General features: G+C 37.1%; 1 protein-coding gene across 6 annotated transcripts in view; it reads right to left on the bottom strand.

Moving 5' to 3' along the window:
- The window catches only part of SBF2 (SET binding factor 2), a 234,333-nt gene that overhangs the window by 42,295 nt on the left and 164,871 nt on the right, over positions 1 to 27,167 (bottom strand). For all 6 annotated transcript variants that reach the window (XM_039552225.1, XM_039552228.1, XM_039552226.1 and 3 more), the window contains exons 17-24: positions 22,780 to 22,848; positions 7,275 to 7,445; positions 6,149 to 6,405; positions 4,725 to 4,897; positions 4,402 to 4,475; positions 3,835 to 4,030; positions 3,047 to 3,174; positions 658 to 833 (exon numbers count right to left, since the gene is read on the bottom strand). In XM_039552225.1, coding sequence (XP_039408159.1) covers positions 658 to 833; positions 3,047 to 3,174; positions 3,835 to 4,030; positions 4,402 to 4,475; positions 4,725 to 4,897; positions 6,149 to 6,405; positions 7,275 to 7,445; positions 22,780 to 22,848 — 1,244 coding nt within the window. The remainder of the gene's footprint in view (positions 1 to 657; positions 834 to 3,046; positions 3,175 to 3,834; positions 4,031 to 4,401; positions 4,476 to 4,724; positions 4,898 to 6,148; positions 6,406 to 7,274; positions 7,446 to 22,779; positions 22,849 to 27,167) is intronic.

The following is a 27,167-nucleotide window of genomic DNA, read 5'->3' on the forward strand; positions in this document are numbered from 1 at the left end:
ATAAATCTAAAAAGTTGCCAAAGTAAAGGCAGGAAATACAGAAATTACCTTTAAGTTTTAGGATTTCATGACTATCTTGGGCTTCTACTCTCCTGTGTCAACAACGCAATAATCAATAGAGAATCACAGGAGCTACCACTCTGGAATAGACTAATGATGCAGCTGGTCCAGTAAAAATTAATGTGTAACACAAAACTCCAAAGAGGACCCAAAGCTCAAACTCTAAATTAAAAACCAGCAGGGCAAATGCACAGGGTAAAATTAATCCTAATCCACACCAGGCTGTAAGTGGGTAGGCTACTAATGATAAAGTAATGCACAATTAATCTTGTTCCCCGTGTTGGCATAGGTTGCACAGCTCAAGATGCTGCTTCTATTTTGTGTGTTTCAAAATCTAATAAGGTGCTTGCTCAAAGCTACTGCAGCCAGAAATTTATTCAAATAATACAACTCCTATCCCAAATAAACATCTGTATCCTACTAATCTATCTCTTACTCAGGAAATACAAAGAGATGCACAATAGCAATCACTTATTTTGACATTCCTGAAAACTGCTTGAATGATCTGCCCTTGTGCAGAGCTTTCAGACTGTTTAATGTATTTGGCTAATCCAAGACAAGAACATCAGTAAGAAAAAAAAAGAGGAAAGACTGTACCGGAATGAAGTGTTCTTTTCTTTCTGTTTTGGTAGAATTATCTGTGGTGCTGTCTGCCCAGCTGCAAAGGCAAAAGTGCTGAAGATAGACTGAGGATAGCGGAACTTCATCAACTGTTTCTTAAATATTTCCACCACTTCGGGACTTACTTCTTCATCAAATGCTACTTTAATTAACTGTGTATTAAAGACATGACACATTAGAAACGGAAAAAAAATCTGAGAACTTCAGAAATTGAAAGATTCTAAAATGTATTAGGAGAATTCCAATATTTTCTCAGTACTGTGCTCATCAGAAAATACAAATATATGTACATACACCTTATTTATTTTGAGGCCTATTAAATATTTTAGTAATTTTTTATTTCCTATTTTAAATTTATGCCCTAATACTAAGGTATCTTCACTAGGAAGCATCTGGAATTCTCGTAAGATCAAATACAAAATATTTTGGTCAATCCGAGTCAGAGTGCTGGCACTAAGACATCTACAACAGCTCAAATTCTGGTCACATGGGACAGCTTAGCTGGGAAACAGTCTGCCAGCTCTGCCCCTATACTGGGAACTGAGGTTGGTAATGCACTTCAAAGACTCTGGCCAAGCCAGAAATTTCAGCATTCATATGTCACAACCATTATATTTCTATTACTTAGACATTCCAATTTTGACCTCACCTTGCAAAGTACAGAAAACTGCTAATAACAAAAACGTGATAGTGAAATCTGCTCCTTAAAAAGGAAATAACCTTGTGCTATTCAACACTGATCCATCCACTAGACTAAAAATGCTTTCTTGAAAGGTTCCGGGGGGAAAAAAAATCCCATCCAATCGCCTCAGCTGAAAGGAAGTCAACAATTCGGGAAAACAAATAAGAGACAGAAAATACGGAATCCATAAAAAGGCCCAAAAGAACTCTAAGAATGTGGAGAAAGCAAACAAAGAAATATCCCAGAGCTCTATTTCTGAGCGCATACCTAGGCACCTTTTAAATTCCTTTGCTTGCCATCTAAGAGGTGGATTTCATCCTTGCTTTTCCAATTTCACTTGTTTTGTAAATACTTTCCAAATGACTAATGACTCTGTTGTTCTAGGACCTCCTTGAAAGGAGCTCTTCAATCTTTCGGGGTTACACTGATCCGAAGTTTTAAAGACATGAAACAGCATAACTGCACACAGACCCATCTGAAAATCATAATTAATAAACAAAGGGGAGGGGCTATTCCATACTGTATTGAACCCTGGCTGTTACATAGGGGACAGGGAATAAACTGTTTGCTGATTGTTTTTGTTCTCAAAACCTAATACAAAACTATGCTAAACAAAAGCAAAGATGATGTTTGACCCGAATCCAGCTCTGAAAACACTGAGCTGTGTCTGTATTTATCACATCATTGAAGCATGATAAGTATTCTGGTAAAAAGATTTCTGGAAAATAAAAGTTCTCTCAAAAGTCTGCAAGAACAACTTCTTTTTGCTTGTTTTACTCACTTGCATTCCTAATTTTGTGCTCTTGAATAGGATACTGAAGGATGATTAGCTAAATAATGTCCATTATTGTAAGGAATTAGTAAAATGCTATTCTGTTATGTGTTTTGTTGTGTTTTCAAATATTAGTTATTGTTCTCAATGAAAATATGCTTCTGCAGCCAGTCAGCCCAGCAAAGTATTTCATATCTTAAGCACTGCAGTCTGCTTTCAGTCCTTGATATAAAATTCTTTGCTTGGAACTTTCGATCTCTTAGGGTTTGACCATAGTTAAGATCAAAACCAAGAAGGAAAATTCAGGGAAGACTTCAGAGACTTCAGGATTCCTAATTTTTACAAGTCCATCTCTGTCAATTGCCCTGCAATACATATTTCTGTTGAACACACTGATGGGTATCCTAGAGAAAATTCCAGGATATGTGCCCGTCATATAGAGGCTCATTGGTTCTACCCTGAAGATTCCTGAAGTGCAGCTTCCATGTGCAACATACTATGACTTTCTGCCACGGATTTTAACAGAAAGCTGGTAAAGTGACAAACCTTGAGAAGAATGCAATACTTAAAGCTTTTCCATATTGATTCCATGTAGCTGGAGGAAAGAGAAAGTAGGTTCCCACTAGCCTGCCTAGGCCCCTACCTACATGAAGGGATTCTGGACCCAAAACAGCCCTTTGCTGGATCCAAAATAGGTGAGGAAAGCAGTGAAAGAAATCCAGTGTGAAAATAGCAACCCTCTGTAAATATCAAGTGGGCCAAGAAATGCCAGGGTTTCTATGAGTTCTGCGCTGTCTGTTGACCTTACAGGGCAGAAAACTGGACTCTTCACAAATACCAGGGCAAAGTGCTGCTTGTAAATACTTTGAGCTGACTGTAGCCACATAAATTTTCACAAAACTTCCTTTTACCTGAAAGGTGGCTGAACTGATCTGCAGCCCTTCCTGCATACTCTGCTGCAGCTGGTTCTGGATACTGATCTTCTTCTCCTTGGTAACAGAGGCGATAGGAAAGCTCCGGATCACGGTCTGCTCCCCAACTGAGGATACAACACACAGACACACGTTAGATCACAGAATCAGGTCTGCTCTGCTCACACTGCTATTGGAATAGACAAGAATGAGTAAGTACAAAGCAACGTGAACACATTGGTACAGGATTCATTTCAGGCAAGATACCTGAAAAGTTGGTAAATTCCTAAAGCATCATTTGGAATCTGAATGTCTGTTTTATTTCAGCTGTGATTATTAGAAAAATATTCTCCTTCCTTCTGAGTCTTTCTACGTAATGGAAAAGCACCCCCAAAAATCTAGGTCGGTAGAGGGTAAGAAACAATTTCCAGTTTATTCAGATTTCATAATGCAATATATAACTCATAAACAGAAATTATCTACCTATCTATATATTTACATATGACCTTGAACTTTCCACAACAAATTTATACTTCTGAATGACAATCTGCTTAGAAATGGCACATGTTAAATCATGAAAATTCATCATTCAGAAGAGCCGACATATTAAGAAAATACTGAATTTGCAAGCAGTAATTTTAGGTAGAATACCAACTCATGAATATTTTCCTTTCAGTTGTTTCCAGTGTCTGAAAAAAACTGTTCAATGATGTTGATGTTTGAATGGGTTGAAGCTCAAAATACTGCCTATCTGAAGGACCACAGTTCTCACTATTTGGATTTCTTACCCAGCTGATCATGAGGAGTGCCTTTAAATATAATTCTGTAAGTGGTAAGGAACAAAGCTCCTTCAGCAGGGAGGATATGAGGACCTCCAAGCAGTCCTCCTGTGGCTTCCTCTCTGCCATCAGGATCCAGTAGCACACGGAGACCTTCACAAACAAATTCTTCTCCTGGCAGTAAAGTTGGCCGTAGAATTTTGGGCTGATGCAAATAAATGGAAGTGTAAATGTAAATCAGTGTTATACCTCAGGCTAGTAATAATATTTGGTTTTAAAAGCTTCAAAACAAAATTGTTATGACACTGAGTCCAAAGAAGGGAGATGGAGTTTGGACTCAGAGAAGAGAAATGGGTCTCAGAAAGCAGTGGGCATGCAACAGCTTGTTTATGATCAGAAGTCTGGCTCTACTAGTTTCATAAGTTCATATTTCATGAGACCAAAGCCAAGCACTTTATTTATCACTGGTGGAAATTTTCTTTTCATGTTTTGATGTTTCCTCATAACATTACGAGAGGAAAAAATTTGATGATTCTAATACTTGTAAAGAATACAAATATGTTTCATAACACTTGCCTTCTGTATTGGTGGAAGCCTCCTACTCTCACGATGGACAGCCTCCAGAGTCTCTATGTGCATTGCTACAATGCCTGGAAAGCAGTAATACCATAAATGAAGTCTCACACAATGTGAAAGAGAAAGCTGCCCTGTAATTAAAACTCTGATAATTCTGACATTCTCATAGAAATAATTATCTGAGCTCCAACAGCAATTACAGTCTGGAAAAGAAATCTAACATTCTAACTTAGATGAAAGTAACTAAAATTATAAAGTGCACTTGTTTAATTAGGAAAAGAAAAAAGAAAGACTACAAAGCACCTTTTTGTGACAATTCCTACCTGGTATCATGCAGTGCAGACCCTTGATGTGATCCTGTGTGACCCCACTTTCTGTGCAAACCTTGTCAATAAATCTGGTGATGAAGCGCACGACTGCGTTTGCAACATCATTGTTCTCTGAGTCCTCAAACCCACTCTCAGTGTCATAACTCTCTGCAACGCTGCCTGCAATGCTAAAGGCAGAAATAAAAGCAATAACAAGTGTGAACAATTCAGCTGGTGATGCACATATGATACCTGGATAGACAGACAAGCTGTGGGGTTTTTTCCTCATTAAAATTTGCAAACCTTGCTAAAAGCATATGGTGGTACCACAATTATATTGTACTTGCACTGCTAAAACTTCATGAATGATGACATAGGACAATTTTCTCTCCATGAGTCCAGCACAGATAGGGCCACAAGAGAAAAAACATCTTTTTAGAAGTGAGTTCTATGTCTTCTCTTCATAAAGTCAAGTAAAGTATTTGCAACCCGTGATAAACAAATATCCAGTTATTTAGAGAAAGTTACATTAAATGTGTATTTCGGTTACAGAACAAACCAATCAAAAGCTAAAAAGATCATAAGAAAAATTTTTTGTGCATTAGATAAGCAAGCAAGTCAGTGGGAGATGTACTTTGAATGTCTAAAAATGCCTCCCATAATAATCTTAGGGGCCAAATTCATAGATTGCAACATACACCACTACCAGTCTACTGAGCACGTCCTAATGCCTGAGATTAGAGGTGTTTAGTCAGCAGAAATTAGTAACTGCATGGGGAGTTTCATCCTGATAGCCTGTCTTTTACTTGATGTCAGTGTTCTCACATAGTGTTCTATAATTTTATCAAGTGGGAATTCGTACAGAGAGGTGATAATGAAGACAATAAACAAAGAGGGAGGAAGGCTTGTTATGAAATGTCCTGGATTTGCATGCTAGGGAATGAATGTAACTGGTGTTACACTCCTACTGCTTTCTTAGTAATTTAACCTTTGCCATTGTGGTTTAGCCCTCTTGCTTTTTGTGACCTCAGTGCCCTTTCTTCCTTACAGCTGTTGTACAGAAATGCTGATTTTATAGATGCTATACAAATGCTTTCTTGATTTTAGGTTCATACACCATTTTTTTCAAGTTATATAAAAATTAACAGACTGGGTTTGGGGCTGCTGTTTTCTTTCTCACCAAACCACATGTTTGTCTTCAACATCTGCATTACTAGAGTAAAGATTCTTAATGGGACAATACAATGCTCCTTTAAATGCAGGTAAATCACTCCAGACAAAGTTCTGTTATTTGAGAGGAATCATGTTAGACTTCTGCTCTCCTTAACTACTGAACTGGAAAGGAAGTGAAGATACTGAAATAATCTGGTATTTAGAGTAAAGCCATTTTGCAAGCCATGGCCCATCCTGACGGGTGAGCACCAGACTCGGACACCCACCTGTTTGTGACAATGCTGTTGCTTCCACTCTCCCAGTCCCCAGTGGCTGATGTTCTCAGCAGCTTGTTCTTACTTGTATCCAGTGGTACCAGCAGGTAGACCATGAGGTTGGCAAAATGAATGGCCTGGCTGAAAACTGTGCTTTCCTCATTCTGGACTAGCTCCTGCTGTGTCTGTTTATTAAGAGTTGGCCATAACCTCAGCTGCTCAGCAGCCAGGTCCATTGCTGTCTTATCCTGGTCTGCAGGAGTTTTCTCCTAGAAGACACAGCGGAAGAAATATAAAGACATAGAAAATTATAAAGCTAGAACTTAAAAACCAATGCTTAGCCAAAACTTTCTTTATTAAATTGCTAAATAAACTTCTTCAGTTATTTAACGTACATATTCATTTAAAAAGAATGAGCAAATAACTACCCTTAGTAGGGTTTAAGGAAAGTTATGATTATGGGAACTGAGCTTTGAGAGCAGTTTACTGAAATGCACCAGCAGCACAACATAGGCAGATCTAAATAATATCATTTCTTTTAAGATCTTTTTTATGCCATTCAATCTTCCATGTTTCTTCAGAGTGGTTTACTGCTTTTAACATAGCTGCTCTCCTCAGCTTATCCACTTAGCTCACATAAGAAAAAGCATAAATCAGATTGAGAAATAACATGCAGCTCATGGCTCGACCCTGGCAATATTCTCCAAATTCCTAGGATGTTCAGGTGAGGGAAGCTTTTATATAAATAGTTCCAGACCAGCTGAAATATTCATGTTTTTATATGTTGGAGTCCAATTCTAGCATTAACTTGAAGCAAACTAGGTAGATGGCCCACAGTCAAAGTAGAATAAAGAAATCTGGCAGCTGACATTAGTGACCTAAAGCCTGATGCTAAACTAATGAATGACTAGGTGTCTTGCAAATGCTTTTTCCACACTAAGTTGAGCTAACATCAAGTTATAATGCTTTGTAGATAAATGTAAATTCCTATTATTTCTCATGTTATTGAATACTGTGTAATATGGGAAAAAATGTAAGAAAAATACGTAAAATTGAAAAAACTCATAACTTTCTGTAACTTAGGAGACATTAAAATGTGAATAAAAATACTGCTTTAATATTTATTATATTTTCCTACCTTTTGTTTTAACTGTACTGCATGGTTGTCATCTTTGGCTGTAAGGTAGAGGGAACGAACTTGATTCTGCACGTTGCTATAGAAGGTTGTTTCCCAGAACTGTTGGTTAGTCCAGATAGGATGATCTTGTACACAGGTGTAAGCAAACTGACTAACTCCAGGTGCTAATTTCTGAAAGCAAAAAATGTGCAGAGTCAACAAATCAGTCCTATTATACAATTTCTTTTAAAGGCTATGACTTCAGAACTGACACACACGCATATATATATATGTATAAATATGATTAGTTGTACAGTCTGAAATATGAAATGTATCAACTTTAGTACTGCAACATGGGAAAGAGAAATTATCTCCAGTTTTGTGCCATTCAAGAAATTAACATACAGGGAGGCTGTATACAAGTCTAATGCCAGTGCAAGGGATGGTTTTCTTGATTTAGAGTAGAAAAATGGGAATCAAGATAAGAATTTTGTGATAACAGTACAGAACACATTTGTAATATAAAACATCTTCCTTGCCAACAAACCACAGTATTTTTAATAACCTAGCTGTACAACACAGAAATCAGTATTCAAACATATGCAAATTACTTCTCATTTTATTTAGAAGTGAGAACCGCAGTAATGAAATTCAAAGTAATACTAAGTGTCAACTGAGTCCTTCCAATAAACTACATTTGTTGCAACAGCAGAAGATTAGATAAATTGTTATCTTCAGAGTTATTTACTGAACTGTATGACCCAAATTCAGCTCCTGAAAGAGTGCTAATTTGGGTATTTCTTTGAAGTCACAAGGGTCTGGATCACTGTAAAGTCTCAAACAAACCCAGAATTGTTACAGCATTAGTCATTATGAATGAACCATTTTTTTCAAGTATATCTATTTATTTAGGTTGCACAAGTCTCCCAGGGAGTTGTTTAATATTCTTGATAACCACATACAAAGAAAGGAAATTTATTTCAATGACCTGAATTATGAAGAATTAAATCCTTTATCATGTTCTTACTTTTTGATAAAAGAAGGCCACAAAAAACCTGTGTTGTATACTGCATGTAGCAAAGAAGCAGGTAATCTAAATATGTGCTCAGGATTATTTCTGCAGCAGAACGGAAGAATAAAGTACATTACTGGGTGCCTCATTTAATGACTATCACTCACAATACTACCCATACCTGAAACACACATCATATCTAGAATTTAGATTTTATTTTAGTGATTGTGTTCTAAACCACTTTCCTGGAGAGCATGAATACCACTCAATATTTGTAATTGTAGACTTGTACAGAACAGCCAGTACTTACAATACTTCCCTAGCTGGCACTTGGGCATTCAAATGGAAGGGTAGGAAATTACAACCAAAATTTTTGAAGTCTGGTTCACAGATTTCTAGTTTTGCAATTCTTCAAACTGTGTTTTCCTCACTATGCTCTTCCAAGTACAGCATGAACTGAGAGTCCTGATCATGTGCCATGTACTTATTCCCTATCAAAGGTCCTTGAAAATTCTGTATCTGAGGAAATGGTATGTGGCATGCTAATAAAATGTACCCAATTGAAGTGTCTTTTTGTGCTTAGCCATCTAAAAGTGAGCAGTATGATTTTGATTCGCTCATGCAGAATTTCATCAAAAATTCTTGGTAACCTATTAAGAAATCTACATCTGTTCAAATAATGTTAAATGTGACTTTGTTTACTCCATACAGACTGAGAGGGCAGATAGCTGCTTGTTTTAACAGACACCCAAGTTTCAGTTGTGGTGCAGTTTATGGCAGATCACAGGAAATGATAACTGATCTCCCACCCCTGATGCAGCTGTTAAATCACAGAACAGGACAGCACAAAGAGTGTCCTACTGATCTTTGTGGGGACTGCTGGACATCCCTTGAAAACACCTAATCACACAAAAGATACACCACAGGGCCCACAAACTGATCTGGCCCAATCATTGACCTACGTCAAAACCCAGATGCACAAAACCTCTGTTACAGAGGAACAGGGATGATGAATAAATCATGGAATAAAAATATGGACAACATATCTCAAAAGCAAAGATCAGTGCTAAAGCCATATCATGACTTTTACTTGGATTAACTTTTTTTCCCCACTGGCACTGAATTCCCAGTCACAACAGATCTGCAAAGAGGGAGTAGGAATGCCAAGAACAGGGGGAAAGAAAAAGGGGAAAGGAAAAACAAAAGGAAAAAGGAAACAAAAAGTCTGTTCAAGCCTAGCTAGTCGGTAGGGTTAACTCACGTCAATTTGTGCAGCAAATGCCACATGATGAGTGAATTGACTATCAACCTCTTCCATTGCCTTTGATGCCTCAACCCAAATCAGATAATTGTGTAAACTGGGTGAAAAGGGGGTGATCTTTGACACAAACTCAAAAGGAAGTTTAAGCTCCTAACCCTGCGTCTAAAGAAATAAAAACGAGATACATGATTTTCACATGGAATCAAACATGACAGGAAAGCTGAGGGGCTTTTAGATGCTCTTCCTGTGCCCATAATTTGGCATGAACAACCATGTACAAAACATAATTTTTAAACATTGGAGATTTATGTTCAAATACAACAACATAAATCAACACTGACAACAATTCCTAGACCAAATAAAAAAGGTTTATTTACAAAAGCATGAAAGAAAACACATCAAAAAAGCTTAGTGATCATAAACATTATCCTTCTCATCACCTGCATGTGTTAAAACAAATGGCAAAACCTCACAGTGGCCAGAGCACAGAATTAAAATCAGGACTTGCAGTTCCTGGCTCTGCCAGTTATTTGGATTCTCTGCTTGTTTGGGTTAGTTTGTTTGCAAAAAAGGCAAGAATACCAACCTCAAGAAGCACACTCTTGTTCCTATGCAGTCTAAATCCACGGACTAAAAATACTCTTGGTATAAATATAAGCGTTCCATGAAGTTTGCAGTGTCTATATTCTCTACCCTGAGAGTGCTTAGTCAGCCCATTTCCCTAGAATGGAAACTCATCTAACACATCAAAAGGGCCCCAATGTTTACTGCTACATTCAAAAGAATTTGCTCAGAATTTCCCCAATTTAAGGACAACAGTAGTTTCGTGGGTTTTACATCAAGCAATACTACATGCAAAAAACATATCTTCACCTAGCTCTCCACAGGGCAGCTAAACTACACTGATATTTGTGCTCTTTCCCTCTGTCCCAATAACTCACTCCTGCCAGACAGAATGAACACAGGAGGTAGCAAAAGAATTTCCTACTTATAAGGGAGGATTTAGAGACTGATAGCTTAAAAGAGACCCCTGAAGAACATAATAAAAATAGTTCTGAACTCATTAAGTCCTTGTCAGTATGACAAAAAGAGCACTGAGGTGTAAATTGTAACAACCAACAGAACATCAGTTAATTGCTGCAAAGGACACCGAGTCCTTTAAATTGATTAACGAAACTTAAAAACCCCTGAACACTCCCTTCCCAAATCCCCTATGAAACAGACCCTACCCCTCTCAGAATAATTAACTACATACTACAGTTTGTGAAAACACAAGGTAGGCTTGGGACTTGCTTTGTATGACTACACAGGCAACTTCTTGAATTCAAGAATTGTCTTTCCATTATTTCCACCTTGAGGGGTACTGGATAACACCTGCCTAGAATTTTTTCCGTGTTTCCCAACACTGGATAGTTCTGATTGTGAAAATGATACTTGCAGCTCAGTAAGAAATGTGCACCAGTTCCAAGACTCCCAAACTTCCTGTGAGGTGCAGGTCCTCAAAGAGCTTCTCTATAACATTATATTATCTAGATTGCTTGTTTCTGATCACTCACAACTTGCTTGTTGTGTTGATGACTCAGCAGTTACTAGCCTTTACACCACAAAAGCTTAAAAGAAGGAAGCAAATTCATTACAGCAAAGCAAAGGATCCAGCTATTGATTGTAAGGTTGGAAAATGATTTTCAAAACAAAAAGAATAAAAACCAGAATATGAATATTCCTACGACTGCTCTTTTCTCACAGGATTTTGCTACACGTCTCTCAGTTAAGGAAGTGAAGGGGCAAACTCAACAGTGCTCTGTTTTTTAGAGAAATCCAGTTTACTTCAGAAATAAAGTGTCTTTCTGTCTCCAAGTGACAGCCTGAGTTACTGGTTTGGATATATTTGGTGAGAAAATGAAGCAAAACAAGTGAGAAGGAGGGTGTTGCTGAATGCAAAGAGTAGCTTCCTCCTCAGCTCCTCGAGGAATCACTGGCTGTGGGTTATCCCTCTGGCCCCTGTGAGGAAGCTACTACAGCACCTTTGCATGCCAAAGCTCTTCCTCTCCTGTATTGGATACAGTTATCCCTGAAATCTGCAGCACAGGCTTAGAGATCATCAGGACACAGTGGCATTGCTAACTCCCTGTCTCTGAGCTGCTCAGATAAACATCCAGTCAGTCAGCCACCACCGACTGCACATCATGAGTAGGTACCACTTCCTGCAGGCAACAGCTGCCCCTGCCCAAGTGATGCAAATTAATTCTGCAAGTGAACATGTCCTACAAGCCAGTCCTGCAATCACATCTATGCTATGCCCACACAGATCCTGGTAAATCCAAAAAGACTTCAAAGTTGTCCCCCAGCATCAACCCTCATTGACTGACCAGCAGGACTGAGCCTTACCTATGTACTACTTGCAGATAACACATCACAGAATCACTGAATGGCCTGAGTTGGGAGGCACCTTGAAGATCATTCAGCTTCAACACCCCTGCCATGGGCAGGGACACCTTCCACTAGACCAGGCTGTTCAGAGCCCCATCCAACCTGGCCTTGAACACCTGGGGCATCCACAGCTTCTCTGGGCAACCTTCTCTTGTCTCATCACCCCTACAATAAACAATTTATTCCTATTATCTGTTTTAAATCTACCCTCTTTCTCTTTAAAGCCATTACACGCACAAGGGTAATTGTGCATGTATATGTTTCCAAGTCTGACCGTGTGCTGCATGGATAACACAAGTCAAAAAATTCCATTCAATGAATAGTTTTCCTATTTGGTCTAAAGTATAAAATTACGCCCACATGTATTGTGCACACAAATGTGGGGAAAGGTCATTAAAGCATGAAGGAAGAACTGCAAAGCTTCTGTAAATTTCTATTTTACTGCTCTAGAGAAAAAACGTGAAATACTAAATGGAGGTTTGTCTCCAATCTGAATATCTCGCCAACAAAAAAAGAAAACAATCTGCCACCTCTCCTTGCCTTCAGAAAGCCATCAAACCAGACTCAAGATTGACTTCAATTTTAAAATAAAATGAGTAGTAAAGTGGTCCATTACACTGTTTATCTACTATTATTTCACTATGAAAAATAAAAAGAAGGTCAATTCACTCCTAATTCAGTGCTACCAAATCACAGACAGGTACACTAAACCAGCAGAGGGCAATAGAATTCTAGAATTTTGCAAAAATGGGATGTAATTCTGGATGGAACTTTATTTACTGTATACATTTTCTGGCAAAAGTCACTTAAACATCTAATTACTCATGGTCTCTAATCCTAGATTCCTGAAGATCATGTGTAATTTACTAGACATTACTTAAAGCCATAAAGAATACCTCAGATTTCTACCAAGATGTATCAAGATAGATATTTGCTAATACAAAGTTCCCTGTAACATTAAGTAATACACATAACAACACACTTCTTTCTCCAAAGAGATAAAAAGAGATTTAAATAGTTCTGTTATACAAAGAAAGAAAGGAAACTAAAATCATCTAAAACGAAGTATGTTCAGATCCCACAAAAAAAGAGAGAAGACATTTTCATACCAGGACTTTGCAGTCCTAAATAAGGTTAAACTCCAAGAAGTGGATGAGAAACAGTTTGATTTTTCTCCCTCTAAACAGCACAATAAAGTTTTGGCGGGTTAAATCAATTAGTTAAGATACAGATTTCACAAATTCTCAGTTGAGGTGTTGAATCCATCTGAAGAGTTTTTCTAACTTTGACATGGTTATTTTGAAAGTCTCCTACAAAGTCACTGAATCCCTTTGGATCAGGTGGTTCAGCAGTGAGTGTGCACCTGTGAGTGCATTGGAATGGTGGCACTGGCTCTACCCACAAAAATAATCCACAGCAACAAAGTTGTTACCCAGGTCTGTGCTCAGAGACAAATAAACCCTGTAAATGTCCCAAGTTTATGGCTTTTATCTGTAGTCAAATACTGGTTCTTAGAATTATTGATGACCTGATATGTCACTTAAAGCCTAGCTAAATAGCGCAACTAAGTAACCCCCAAGGGGTAATAAAGTAACTACTTTTAAGTTCTTCTGTCACTTCAATCTAGTAGTTCTTTAATTACTATTTTTCTTCTTCTATGGCAGCTTTCTCTGCCTTCAGTGGTCAAAATCCTTGTGAAGTTCTCTCAATATACAGCATTTCCTCATCTGAAGAAACTATTAAAACAATAGTCCTCAAGTACCCTCAAGAGCAGGATGAGCAAATCTGAAAGATGTATGGCTACAATACAGAATATGAATTGCAAATTCATAAAATTTTAAGAGTAGTAGAACTCACCTTGGCAATACAAATTACACGTATGCTACGTGGTTCAGGTGAAAGAAAGAGGATGGGCAAAATCGGAAACCGCATTTATTATGAAGAATTCTGAAAGTAAGGACAAGAAAACTGAACTTGTTGCACTCTGAACCAGGCCATTTGACAGATTAAACAATATCCAGTCTGATCAACAAAGAAAGTGATTGTGGAGGTGCTGAATGGAAGGGCCTTACAGAGCAGGATACTGTAAGGATACAGTTCTGCCACATGGTAAGATGCAGTTTTGGCACGTGCAGTGCACGAGGAAGAGGAGAGCCACATACCTGCCCTGTGAATTCTAACTGGCACAGTGTTATGAACTCATGACAACGAGCTGATGCGGCATTCCCAAACTGAAAGGGCTGTGATGAATCAGAGGAAGCCAAGAAGAGCATCCCACCAAGAATTCCAACTGCAGGTACTGTCATGAAGGGTATAGAAGCAGCAAATGGAAAAAATGCACGGATATGGGTGAAAACAAGAGTAGGAGATAGAAACTTCAATTATGGGCTTAAATCACTTGGATGTGTAAGGAAGAAAAACATTTGTGACACCTCAGTTCTTTGGTCACACTCAGCTAAAACTGATGAGATATCAAGGATATCAACAGACATTCACACAGAAGCAGGCAATACATACAAATATATCAGCAATTTCTCTCCCTTACCATCTGTAAGCATTTGCCCTCCCGTGGAAACATAAAAAAATGCTGCTCAAACCATGATGGATAATAATGCTACAATGAAACAGAACTCAATGAAGGAAATTGTGTTTTCATGCAGAAAGTTCCATTCTACTGGGATAAGGACATAGTGATGAGGAGGCAAAGTGGAACTTGCACATATGGAAAATGCATGGGAGACTGAGTTACTTCATTTACATTCCTTCGCTTTAAGGTCAGAAGCTTTAGGAGAATTTTAATTAAACCACCAGAAATTCTTTCATGGTGAAAATTCTAAGTGAATCAGAATTTCTGTAACACTGTAATCCCCCCTAGAAATAACAATGTAAAGAGAGGGGCTACAACCAAATTAAAATTGTTAAACCAGCGTTACGTATCATTTCTAGAAAACAAGCTCAAGTGAAATCAGTTACGAATGATGTGATCCAGTACTAGTGGAAATGAAACAGAAAGCTTTCTCCTTATTCTAGAAGATACTGGGTCAGTTCCTCAGTTACAGAAATTTACTACAAAATTTTATCTTTACATCTTATTTTAATTGGGGGGAATTTCCTTTTTCTTCTTCCTGACCAAGTACTTCCTCCCACAAACCAGTAAGGACAGGAACTACAGATTGCCAAGTTCTCTTCCATGTTTCCCATGATGTTATCATTCTGGGAAAGCCAGCTTCTTCAACAGAGCAAAGTTACCACAGTAATTAATTTCCTAAATTCCTTGTAAAGGTATGTTAAAAACATTCTCTAGTTAGTCTCTCCTACTAATATGCTAACCTGTTGTATTATACTTTCCTAATTTCCTTTTCCACCACCTAAAAATGGGTTTGGAAGTCAGATATTCTCTACTGCAAAGACATAAAATGTATTCTACTGGCATGTATTATGTATCCATTCAGAACCAAAGTGCACAAGTTAAAATCTTAAGGATCAGAGATGACATTTTGGTGCCTGTGTTTGCAAAGGATACTGCAAAACCACTCGATCACAGCTAACAAGAATCCTCAGATTCCTGTTTTAACTTGAAAAGTATGTTTGCTTTTACAAAAATAATTTACTGAACTATAATATTTGTATGAAAAGAACTTTTAATGGATGTAATAAAAACTTTTGACTGGAGGAGTGCTTGGAAATATTGACAGAACTTTGACCATTGCCTTAAAAATGCTCTTCCATGACCCCACTTATATTCATAAGCACCTGCCAAGTAACCACATTATCCTCTCTCAAAAATAAAACTGCTTTTAGGTCATGTCCATAAAAACTTCAGCATTAATTAACCTTCTGGTGGACACAATCACCAACAGTAACGATGACTATTATGAATAATGATGACTGTCATGAATTATGAACAATAACGATGACTCCACAGCTTCCTTCCAATGCCTCAAACTGCCTGGGTTCAGATATTATTACTTATTTCATTTTTCTGTTCTTTTGTACAAAAGCAACACCAACAGTTCTGTCCACAATTAAGGCTCCTGGATTTTCCAGGAATGCAAATAATGCTCATATACACACTAGATAATGTTGTAAATATTCTTTTGTGCTTCAGCTTCTTCCATATTTTCTATTACATGACACAGCCATGTTCTTTTTAAGCAGGCAACTTAATGTATTTCTATATTAAAGGGATTAGCATTCTGAGAACGGATAAATAAAAATAATTTTAGTACTAAAAATAATGTTACTTAATACTACTTAGTCACAAAAACATTTCCATAGACTAAGATAGTATCAGAACTGGCAGGATAGAGATACAAAAAGAAAATTAATGGAAGCAGACAAAACTCCTTGCCAAGACAATAAAGGAAGTCTTTCACGATGGGAGTTTCCTAAATTAAAGCTAGCAATTCAAGAGTGGAGAATTTTAAAGTAGAAGTGATTTTAACCCGAGCACACCAGAGCAGGACAGAAAGTTTTAGAAGGAAGTATATTAACTAGGTGCAAGAATGAAAACATTTCAGTGTAGAAAGCCAACACATTACAGAAAGTCTTCCTAGCCTCCCAGGAGTCTAAAAGCATGCTGATGATAATGAGAATTACTTGGGACAATCACAGTTGTGCAGAAATTGAAGTTAAGAATCAAAACTCATATTAATTGTAAAAAACCCCACTAATTCTGCTTTTCTAAATTAACTGCATCATCCAATAGCTGTATGCGATTCTCTGGTATTTACACAAATTCTAAAATAAACATATAATATTGTTATAAAGTAACAGAGGCAATGGTAGTATCAAATTTTCCCACTTTTCCACAGCAGAAGTGGACCAATATTCTACTGATTCCAGCTGATACTAACTGTAAAATTTCCCTGATAAAGACATAAAAATGGAAACAACTCTTCACCCACCATCACAGATTTTCCACACTGGCCTTTCATTGGGTAACTTCCCTGTGACTTTGTAGCTGCTGCTACACAACAGAGAGTACATTTCAAATTATGAAGCTTCTGTCACATAACTAACCTTGAATTGGGTCTCTCTTGGAAGGGCAGTTCATGATAATAATTAAAGTATTATAAACTATTCTGAATTTCTCTAGTACTGCCTGCAATCTTCGGAGAAAGCCCTTATCCTTGTAACTGGGAATCTCTCCTACACCAAACAGGGTCTGGAGCAGAGTGGTCATTTATTCAGGCATTTCAAGGAATAAAGACTTTCTTCCATAGAACATCTGCCATAACTGTTACTGAATCCATTTCTGCTATGAAAGTACACAAATTACTTTCATGTCATTATGCCATATGAAAGAGCATATATATCTCACTATGGAAAACATTAGAATTATTTCTATTGGTGTATTAACATGAAATACTTCTGTATCACATTTTATTATTAATTCAACTTTTTACTTAAATTACGATTTTTGTATTCACCTTGAAGATTGTAAAAAAAACCCCCTGGACTAAAATCCTTTTCATCACAAAAATGCTGCCAGGATAATTCTTAAGATGACCTGAATAAATGTTCTGTGCTATATTCAAAGGTTTTAAGTTAAATGATTTACACCAGATTTTGCTCTTTTAAAAACACTGAATAAAGTCTCCTATTTTATGTAATTCTGTTCCGTTCTCAGTAAAGGTACAGGAGCATGGATTACAAATGAAAAATGGGCAGCCATGAAGATGAACAGCCCAATTATGCCATACTGTAAGGATTTCAGTCAGCCCCAGCCCGTAAAGCTGCAGACTCATTTCTCTCATTCCATTTCAAGCGCTACAAAAAAATTAGCATCAGTATCCAACTGAAATTTTATTTGAAATTTTGTGGCTTAGAGCATTAAAATAAAACAATAATAATAAAAAAATCAGTTTTTCCCTCTGTCCCTCCCAAGAATTACATAATTTAGTCACATAAAAATTATAAAGCAGTCTCCAGTACATTTTGCTTAAAGACAAATGTCAATTTGAACGTAATACATCCAAACTGTGCGACATCTTGCTGCATTTGGGTTATTTTTGCCTAAGAGAGATCAGCACTCTCCAAGTGTACATCAAGCCATTAAAAACAACTGACTCAGAAATTTAAATTAAACACCTGTGACTCTGAAAAATAATACTGCTCTGGATACTGCAATGTAAAGAAATGTTTGTCCACAAATGTGGAAGCCCATTCATAATATCGACACAGAGAAAACCTTACTCTCAGAATAGCGTATTTTTATTGTGCCACTTCCTTTATTCAAACACTTCTGAATGCCAAACAACAAAAAATTTGCAAGTGCGTTACTGTGGACTATGCAATGTGGTAGAATATACTCAGAAAGGTATGGAAACAAAGATGATTATATGCAGTTTAACCAAAAAGTTTGAGTTACAAAATTTTGGAAAAGATCCCTGAGAGGTAGAAAATTGTAGTACAACCGGCACAATCAGGTTCAGAGGGGAATGTAACTTTGTCTAACATTCAGTGGTTGAGGGATGCAAGAAAGAATGTCTGATCAGTGTCAAACATCAGCTTCGCTGCAAAGAGAGGGCAGATGGAGAGGTGGCCTCTGCCTGGGGCAGCAGTGGGGACCAGCTTTTGCTCCATGTGGTGTTGTCCAGGACAGGCTGGAACTGGTGCCTGCCACTGATCCTGCCTGGCTGCACTCTGAGCCTCCCAGAAATGCAGCGCGGCGTTCACAACATCCTGCCACCTTGGCAGGGGCCCAGGATGAAACAGGGAATCCAAACCCTGTGAGTTGGACAATGCCAGTTATGCAATCGTCAAATTGTCCTCCTTGATGAGTTAATAAAAGGAAAACATGATTAAAATACGTGCCTTTCCTCTTGTCCTGCCTTCCCGCACGTAGAACAAGAGCTCTTTTCCACAGCACCAAGGAACACTACATTTCCACTTCACACACAGAAGTGACCACATACTGAATACGCATGGGTCACCCGTACCGTGAAAACATGGAAAAATTCTTTTATCTTCACGTATAAATACATTTTATTTATATTGTTTCAATTTTAAACAAAATTCCAGCAGTATTACTAAGGGTAAACTAAAACCTTTTTCTAACCCAGAAGCAAAAATTTGTTTGTTTTTGTGACATTAACAGTACACACCAAAGTCCACTGTCACTGATGAGTCACATTTTGCTAACAGCTTGTGTCCAATATTTAAAATTTTTAAAAAGCATTGGGACTATTTTTTCTAGAAAAATTCAATTATTACTCCAGGCCACAAATATGCAACCAGTGCTGACTTCCTGTCTATGACTTTAATCCCATCAGCTCTGACTTAGAGTGCGATCAAATCCTGCCTGATCAAGTTTCACAATAGATCAGTCACCAGACTTCAGGGAGAATTCTGAAATTTCACCAGACATCCCAAGAGCTCCTAGCACGCTGTACACAGTGTGATGTTTCTTGTAATTTTAATTGGATCTGTGTAGAAATACTCTAGACTAGTTTTTAAATAAGCAAAGACATTAAGACAAGATGGGTTACATCATGCCAGCTTGTTCCTTTCTTCAAATTTTCTGCTGTTTTTCCAAAGATATTTAGAAAATCCCTCGAGGCTAATGCATGACATAACCATTCCAGAATCTTACCAACATCACCTCCAAGCTGTAGTCTTACTGCTCAGTTTCTTAGCTCATCTGCTGAACTCAAACAAAACCACATCTTTCTCATTATTTATACAACTCAAACACTTGGTGGCTGCGCTATGTGCAGTAAAATACAGTAAAGTTGTTTAGGAAGAACAGGTAATTGTTTCATTAGTGCTCTGCTTTGTCTTAGATAAATAAAATGAAACCTAACATTTCATGTACACAACAGTCCTTCCATAACGTGAACTGTGATATTGTGTAACTTCTTTTCACTACTTCATTTGAAGCAACAGGAATTACACTAACAATGAAATGCCGTGACACAAAATCCCACCACAATTTCCCATCAAAATGCTACAGCAAACATAGATGGTAAAATATCAGACTGGTAAAAGTCTACTACATTTTTAGATTTACTACAAATTTTGTCACTGATAACTTGATTTGGAGCACTGCCTGTGCAATTACACCAATGCACACACAAATGAAACCCCGTGTCACTGCCACATGCACAATTCCTGTATATTCCTCGCTACCACGAACATTGTTCAGTCTCCACAGGGGTGGGTGAAAGGAGATTTAATATGCTGCTGGCATTAAACACGGTATTCTGAGGACAGAAACACCAATAAAACAACTGCACTCTGCCAAGCACTGCTTCATGCCTGGGAAGCATCAACACAATCATATGGCAGAGGTCAGATAATTCTTCATGTTGAAGCACAGGTTCATGCCAGGTAGAACATATTCACTCTAGTCTATGACAGAATTTTGAAAACCTCTAGACAGGCTGAAAAATCCTCCAAAAAGTGTAATTTTTTACTCAAATTCCAAACTGAACCTTAAACTGTTAATCTAAATTTTAACTAATCACTGCAAAGTTAGTCTAATAGTCTTATGTTCTGAACAGCATGTCAGTTTGTGTTTAGTATGAATAGTTTTATACCAAAATAAGTACTTTTGCCAAAGAATTGTATCTAATGGGACATACCAAAGGGGACCATCACTGAACCTGAGGATTAGATCTGGGAAAAACAAAATTCTTTTTCTATTATGCACTAACAGCTGGCTTTTGCAAGTTAACAGTCAGGTTACTTTAATTTTTAATTCAGGTCAGGAACATTAAAAAACTCATCATGCTTCTTCCATCCAGGGACTCACAGTTTCCTGAGTGTATTTTTAGAGTTAAATAGTCTAGGCTATTAATAAAAGATTTCAGAGAACTTTCTGTGAGAGAAATGGTGTGAGATCTTGGTACCCCTACCAAAAAATATGTGTATATATGCAACTAAAATGTATTCTACATTCAATACAGACTTTTGCTCTTCTTGATGGTGAAATCAAAACTTCAAGTTTATTTCAACACTCCTGATACTAGATTTTTTAGAAATCTCTTTTTACTGTCTTCTTTTTTTTTTTTTTCCCCTACTTGATAAAACTTTACCAAGGTAGGAATCTAACAAAACTGCTGCAACACCCCAAAATACTCCCTGTACCTCTCAAGGTGAAGAGCTATGTGGACTCTGTTGGATATTTTTATAAGAAAAACTAAAAACCAGAAAATAAAAGAAAACAGAAGTTTCTTCAAAATGTAGAATGTATGCAGTAGTAAGAATAAAATAAGGAAGAGGGAAATTTCTACGGCTCATTAGGTCTTCCCTCAAGTTAAGTATTTGTGGCAGCAACAAATGTGAAACAACAGTTCTGCTACTCAAGGACTCAAAACAGAGTGAACAGAGAAAGATAAACTTGGAACTAAAGACGGGAAAAGTCTATTTGCTGGGATCAAAAAATTTAACATCTCACCATGCTACCTAACATAAGAGAATGAAAATACTCTCTACTGCTTTCCCAAAAGCAGTTGTGGGGTATTATGTACAGCTATGAAATAAAACCCATTTAAATAAAACTTTTTTACAGTTCAAATAATCAGAAGAGGAAAAAACTCTGCCATTTTATGCTCCCTACGTGTTGTTAAGCACTAGTTTAAATAAAAAAGTCAAGAAATCTACACAACTAACTTCGTCAAAATTGCTCTTGTGTTCAACAGATGATTCTGTTTTCTATGACTGGTAAAGTTCAACATTTTTTATTCTAAGAACAACATGACAGAATCTATTTCTAGTTTAAAAAAACCCCAGAAATTGATTAGAATGTATGATTTGAACTAAAAATGACTGACTTATTTCTCAGCTTTTTGTTGCGGAAATCTTGGTTTCCATTCAGCTGAAACAAGAAACGTTCTGCATTTTACTTATGGCTACTCATTAATGCCTCATAAACAATCTGAAACGTGGAAGGTTGTATTTTTCAATTTCTGTATTATTAATGTCTAGATAAGCTGTCACAGCAACTACTGTTTTGCAATATCACAGTGTACCCATCACCAACGACTAAACACTTCTTTCCCAAACTGGGTTGTATAACAACATTCACATTAAACAAAGTCTATTTAATATTGCAAGCAAGTCCACATTCTGAACTTATCTCCTCAGGTATGTACATCCTAAAAAGCAGGACTGGAGCTACCCAGAACTGGTGAAAACAGTACTGTATTGGGACACTGAAACAAATATAGTCATACTACAAGAGTTCTGCTTCTGAAAGAATTACTTACAAAACTTGCATTATTTGTGTTTTTGTATTTACTATCACATTGTATTTTGCCACTATCAAACATTATGCACTTTCCCTCCCAAAAAGAAACCAAAACAAGAAACTGGAAACAAATATGTAGTTAAAACAACTGATTCATAATATTCTCCAAAATTAACAACTACACAGACTGAAAACTTGTACTTTTGGCCAAGTACTTTATTGGCCAATTTTACTACATTGACCATTGTATTATATTGGCCAGTATATGTTTAACATGCCAAATTAAACAAAGTAGTACTGCAATAAATAGTTTTTACAGAGTAACATCAGAAATTACTCTTTTCTATTATTTTAGTGACTAAATATAATTCAGTGATAATTCTGTAACCCATCATATACGCCTGCATTTAATTCTGGGTGTGTCTCATAATCATAATGATCCAACAGCAATAAATGCCATTCTGGAGTAATGTCCATACCAGTCTTTTTGATGATTTCCATTGACATCAACAAATTCTAGAATGAATCTTCCTATCCATCATGTATCTCCTGTCATCACTTTCTCCATTTTAATAAAGTGTGTGTGTAAAAAAATACAAAACAGCAGTGGTTTTCAATAGACACTTACCCTATAGAAGGCAGTCGTCAGGGGCAGCAACGCTGCAGCAATGCTGTATTCTTCTGAAGATGAACAATCCTGCAAGAAAAAACAGAAGAAAATAAGCAAAACCTTTTTATGCACTATAATTTCATTCCTGCCTTATGGAGTCCCTCTGGCATCCTTCTGACACACAATGTAATCTTCAATCATCTGATATCATGTAAGAATAACACGATTTATGAGTGGGTACATATATACATATATGTGTATCTCCTCATGATTTCTCTTAGACAGGCATTGCTGTGATTCTTCCCACTTTAGAAATTTATGAGCCAATTTCTCATTCATATGTCTGAAATACAATTTCACTGACATAGTTTACGTATAATAAGGAAAGTTCTCCTCATCTAGGAAACAATGAAAAGGCAGTTTGCTTCCATTTGGGTCAACAGCAAACCTGACTAAAATGGAAGTGATGTGATGACCAAAGAATGCCCTTTCAAAACGTCTACATGAAGGAAGTGACATTTTTGCAATATGAAATAATCACCTCCACAGTCTCTACAAAAGTTTGGCACAAGGTTAACTTCAAAAGAAGATGAAAACCCATTCTCTTCAAGTGTTTGAATGCCTCATTCAACAGTCAAGTGTGTCATTCATGTCTCTCTAGGCAGAGAAGGGTATGCCAAAGTAAATCAACTAGTAATTGTGCTGATGAAAGTCATGATTTTATTACAGAAGTCTTTTAAAAGAAAGCAGAATTGGAATGTAACTTAATATTTAAAAAACAAACTACTTGAATTTTTATGACTATAGAAAAATAGAACAAAAAATACCCAAGAAAAGTTAAAAATTATACTTTCTAAGAAAGTGATCAGGTGGGTTCTTTTCATCAGCTCTTTTTGCCACCACTAAAGAACACAATAACGCGCATAGTTGTACTAGACAAATGTATCACCATTGTGCCGCTGGATGATGGATGGACAACCAACATTTCCAGAGGAACAATTCATTTTAATATTTTTAACAACCCCTGTTACAGGGGGCACCCTGAAACTCAAACCACTCCTATTAACTGTAACAACTGACCAAGTGCCAAAATTGAAATATCTCAAGCGCTCCTCTGCCAGACTTTACAGTTATGCCTTCATCTCATATCAGAGTTCTCTAAAACAGAACAACTAGCAAAAACCTGGCAAGAGCCAATTGTGATAGCAGAAATATTAAATCTACATTACAAATGCAATCATGTTAAGGATCATTAGGATGTTATTTGTATTCATCTCACTCTTTGCTCTCAAATGGCTGCAGAGTGACTGCGGACTGCAGGTTTAGAACAACAGACCAAAGAACTCATCACAAGACTATTTTACTTCTCATCATTTTAAAGCTTATTTCAACCTTTGTGATTTTTCAGTAACAAATACTTCATCTTCTATTACTTTAATCCAGCTCACCTAAACAGAATACCAATGTCCATTACAGTTAAATACAGCAGCATTTAGAAAACTGCTTACATATATATTCTGAAAAGGCATACAACAAGTTCACAATTGTGAAGGCTCACTTCTGCCCAGAGTTACTGAGGGTTTCAAGTGTGTCTAACTCTGCACAAATGCATGAATGCTAACCATGCACGGACAAGAGTTTGGCAAGTGCTCACACTTCATAACACATCCCAGTCTGGTAGAGGAAAACAAACAAAAATGGACACTGAGAAACTCAATAAATGTTTCAATGATGCCTCTTAGTATTGTGATATGTATATAACATACCCAAATTAGTTTGTAAGATCTCAGAGCATAAGGCTAAAGGACACAGCCTCAGCTGCTTTTAATTTTCCATTTCTCCATTATTTCCTATTGTTATCCATATCCTTAATCCCCATTTGGAATTTAGCACATGTATTTTTAGTTTAATATATGATAAATATTCTTAGTACTTTTTCACTTAACAAGAACACTTCCCATTTAAAATTTGACTTTCCAATCTTTAGGAATATGCAACATCTTTCAAAGAAATACATATCTTATTTCTGTACATGATTATTTATAAGCAGGTATAAAATAATCCATCCTCATTTTCAGGTTACCTACTTAATCCCTTAGCTCAAATTATTTGAAAGAGTTCGGGCTTTTACCCAAAATATACATAAAAATATCTTTATAAAAACTGAGCAATGTATCTTCACCTAGAGAGCATTCAATACTCCAAGAGCTAACATATGTCTCAGAGATATATATCATCACCATATAAACAACACATTAGATTATTTTTCCATTCCTTCCTTCAAGTACGAAATTCTCCACATATTCTATGTCAGCAGTACATGGACTTGGAGTATGGAAGTATTATCTTTTTTTTTTTCTTCTCCAGTATATGAGAAGGCATATAAAGTGATCTCAGTTAGGAATAAATTATAACACTATTGTTTTAAGATGAGTGGAACTAATTAACTGCTCACCTGCTTTGTAGCTGCAAGACAGAATGCCATAGGTAAAAGAGATGTTGCACTGAAATCTCAGCTTCTCAATTTTACAGACAAACCAAAGTACTGGAAATGTCATATATGTGTTGTAGGCAATTAATTTAGACTCCTGAAACAATGCAATCCAGCTGCCTTATATATAATGTCTTTACCAATTGTGAAAAATATCTCTTACTGCTGCTACAGAAGTAGACAAAAATCAAATACCATAAAATAATCAAAGCTGTTCCACCTAATTTGCACAAAATGAAGCTGAAACACATCTGGGGAACAAAAACTATTTTCAGCAAATTAATCATCAAAAAACCAAGGTCCTTTGACAGTGAAATACAGGCTTCCACCATGACATATGCAGAGTACTGCTTTGAATCCATGCCTAATTGAGTGAAAACCTGGCACATTGTTCTGGCCATACTGATCATATATCCAGACAGTTGCTGAACTCCGTAGCAGATTGGAAGATTTACAGGAATTCATGTACACTTAAAATAGCTTTGCTCCACTGAATTGACAAGTGAATAATAAAAGGAGAATATTTTTCCTTACATCACTTACTTTGACAACGCATGTGATTTACTTTTACATTCTAGTCAGTTTCAATATGTAGCAAAACTTTGGTGCTTCGATATTGCCATTAGAATGCAGAGCTGGGAGCTTGGAAGTTACAGCTTCTGACTACTTGACTGGACACATGGGGCTGATATGGGGAAGCACTGATGGCTTTTGGAATCTGGTAGGTGGCTCAGGCTTCTGGTGCTGGAGGAGAGAGTCAAATCTGCTCTTCACTCTTGACTTCAGAACAAGTACTGCGTGGAAGTCTTGCTAGCAAAACAAGGCATTGCACATCATCATGAAGCTGAGATGCCCTCTGCAGCGTGGTCCTAGTGATGAACAGCCAAAGTCACCCCAGGATCATTCCCTGATCTGCTACTGGACATGCAGGCCCAGGTTCAAGAAGGCCTTTAAGCCCCCTCTGATATCCCGCAAGAGCAAGTCCAAGCCAGTGAAGTACAGTAACAGTGCACAAAAATTACCTCTCTTCCTGCATTAAACAATAACTTACACTTAGGGATTTCTGCTTTCTTAGTGACATGATAAAAATCTAGAAGACATGTATGGAATAGCAAGATAACATTTCGGCTGGAATTTTCTTCTAAAATTCATCTTAATAGTCTCTCTCATTAACTGCTACCTGATACAGGATCTTCCTGTGTTAAAACCCATTCTGCTTTAGGCACTAAGCTTTTCAAACAGACACCACATTTTTAATAACCTCCAGAAATCCAAGTATGCCAAAAACTTGGGATCCAATTTTGCCTTACATTCAGGAGCACCATAAATACATGGAATTCCCCACAGGCCTGACTATCACATGAAGTCACCACAGCATGCAGTGAATGCATCCAAACTAAAAAGCTGAACAGGGCAGCACTTGATCCATACCTTTTTGGCAGCACAGTAGGATGCATGCATGCTCTATTAAAAATACTGCTCAAGTAATGCTCAACACTGCACTGTCCCTCTTGAGAATAAGTGAAGTCAATTTTCAGGCGTACCAAGAGCATTCATCACCCTGCAGGACTAAGCTCATAATGAATCCAGAAAAAAAGTGCCAGAAACTTTAGGGTCATACATGTTTTTAAGAACTGTTAAGTCAGCATGTGTAACTATGTGCAGAACATTGGCTACAAATTGCAGGTGAAACATTAGTTACAAATTCAACAGATGACTTCACTGGTGTCAGGATTTAATCCTAATTCTTACAGATATATTATGTGGGCAGGGTTTTACTGAACCACAGAATTTTTATTATTGATGCAGTTTATATTTTGGAAATATGAACTGTCAATCCTAATGCACAGGACTACTATTTTTGTCTAAAGCAGTAAGAGAATTCAACAGTTTAGAAAAACTGCTTTTTTTGCTA

This window comes from Corvus cornix, chromosome 5 (assembly GCF_000738735.6).
Source record: "Corvus cornix cornix isolate S_Up_H32 chromosome 5, ASM73873v5, whole genome shotgun sequence".
NCBI lineage: Eukaryota > Metazoa > Chordata > Aves > Passeriformes > Corvidae > Corvus > Corvus cornix.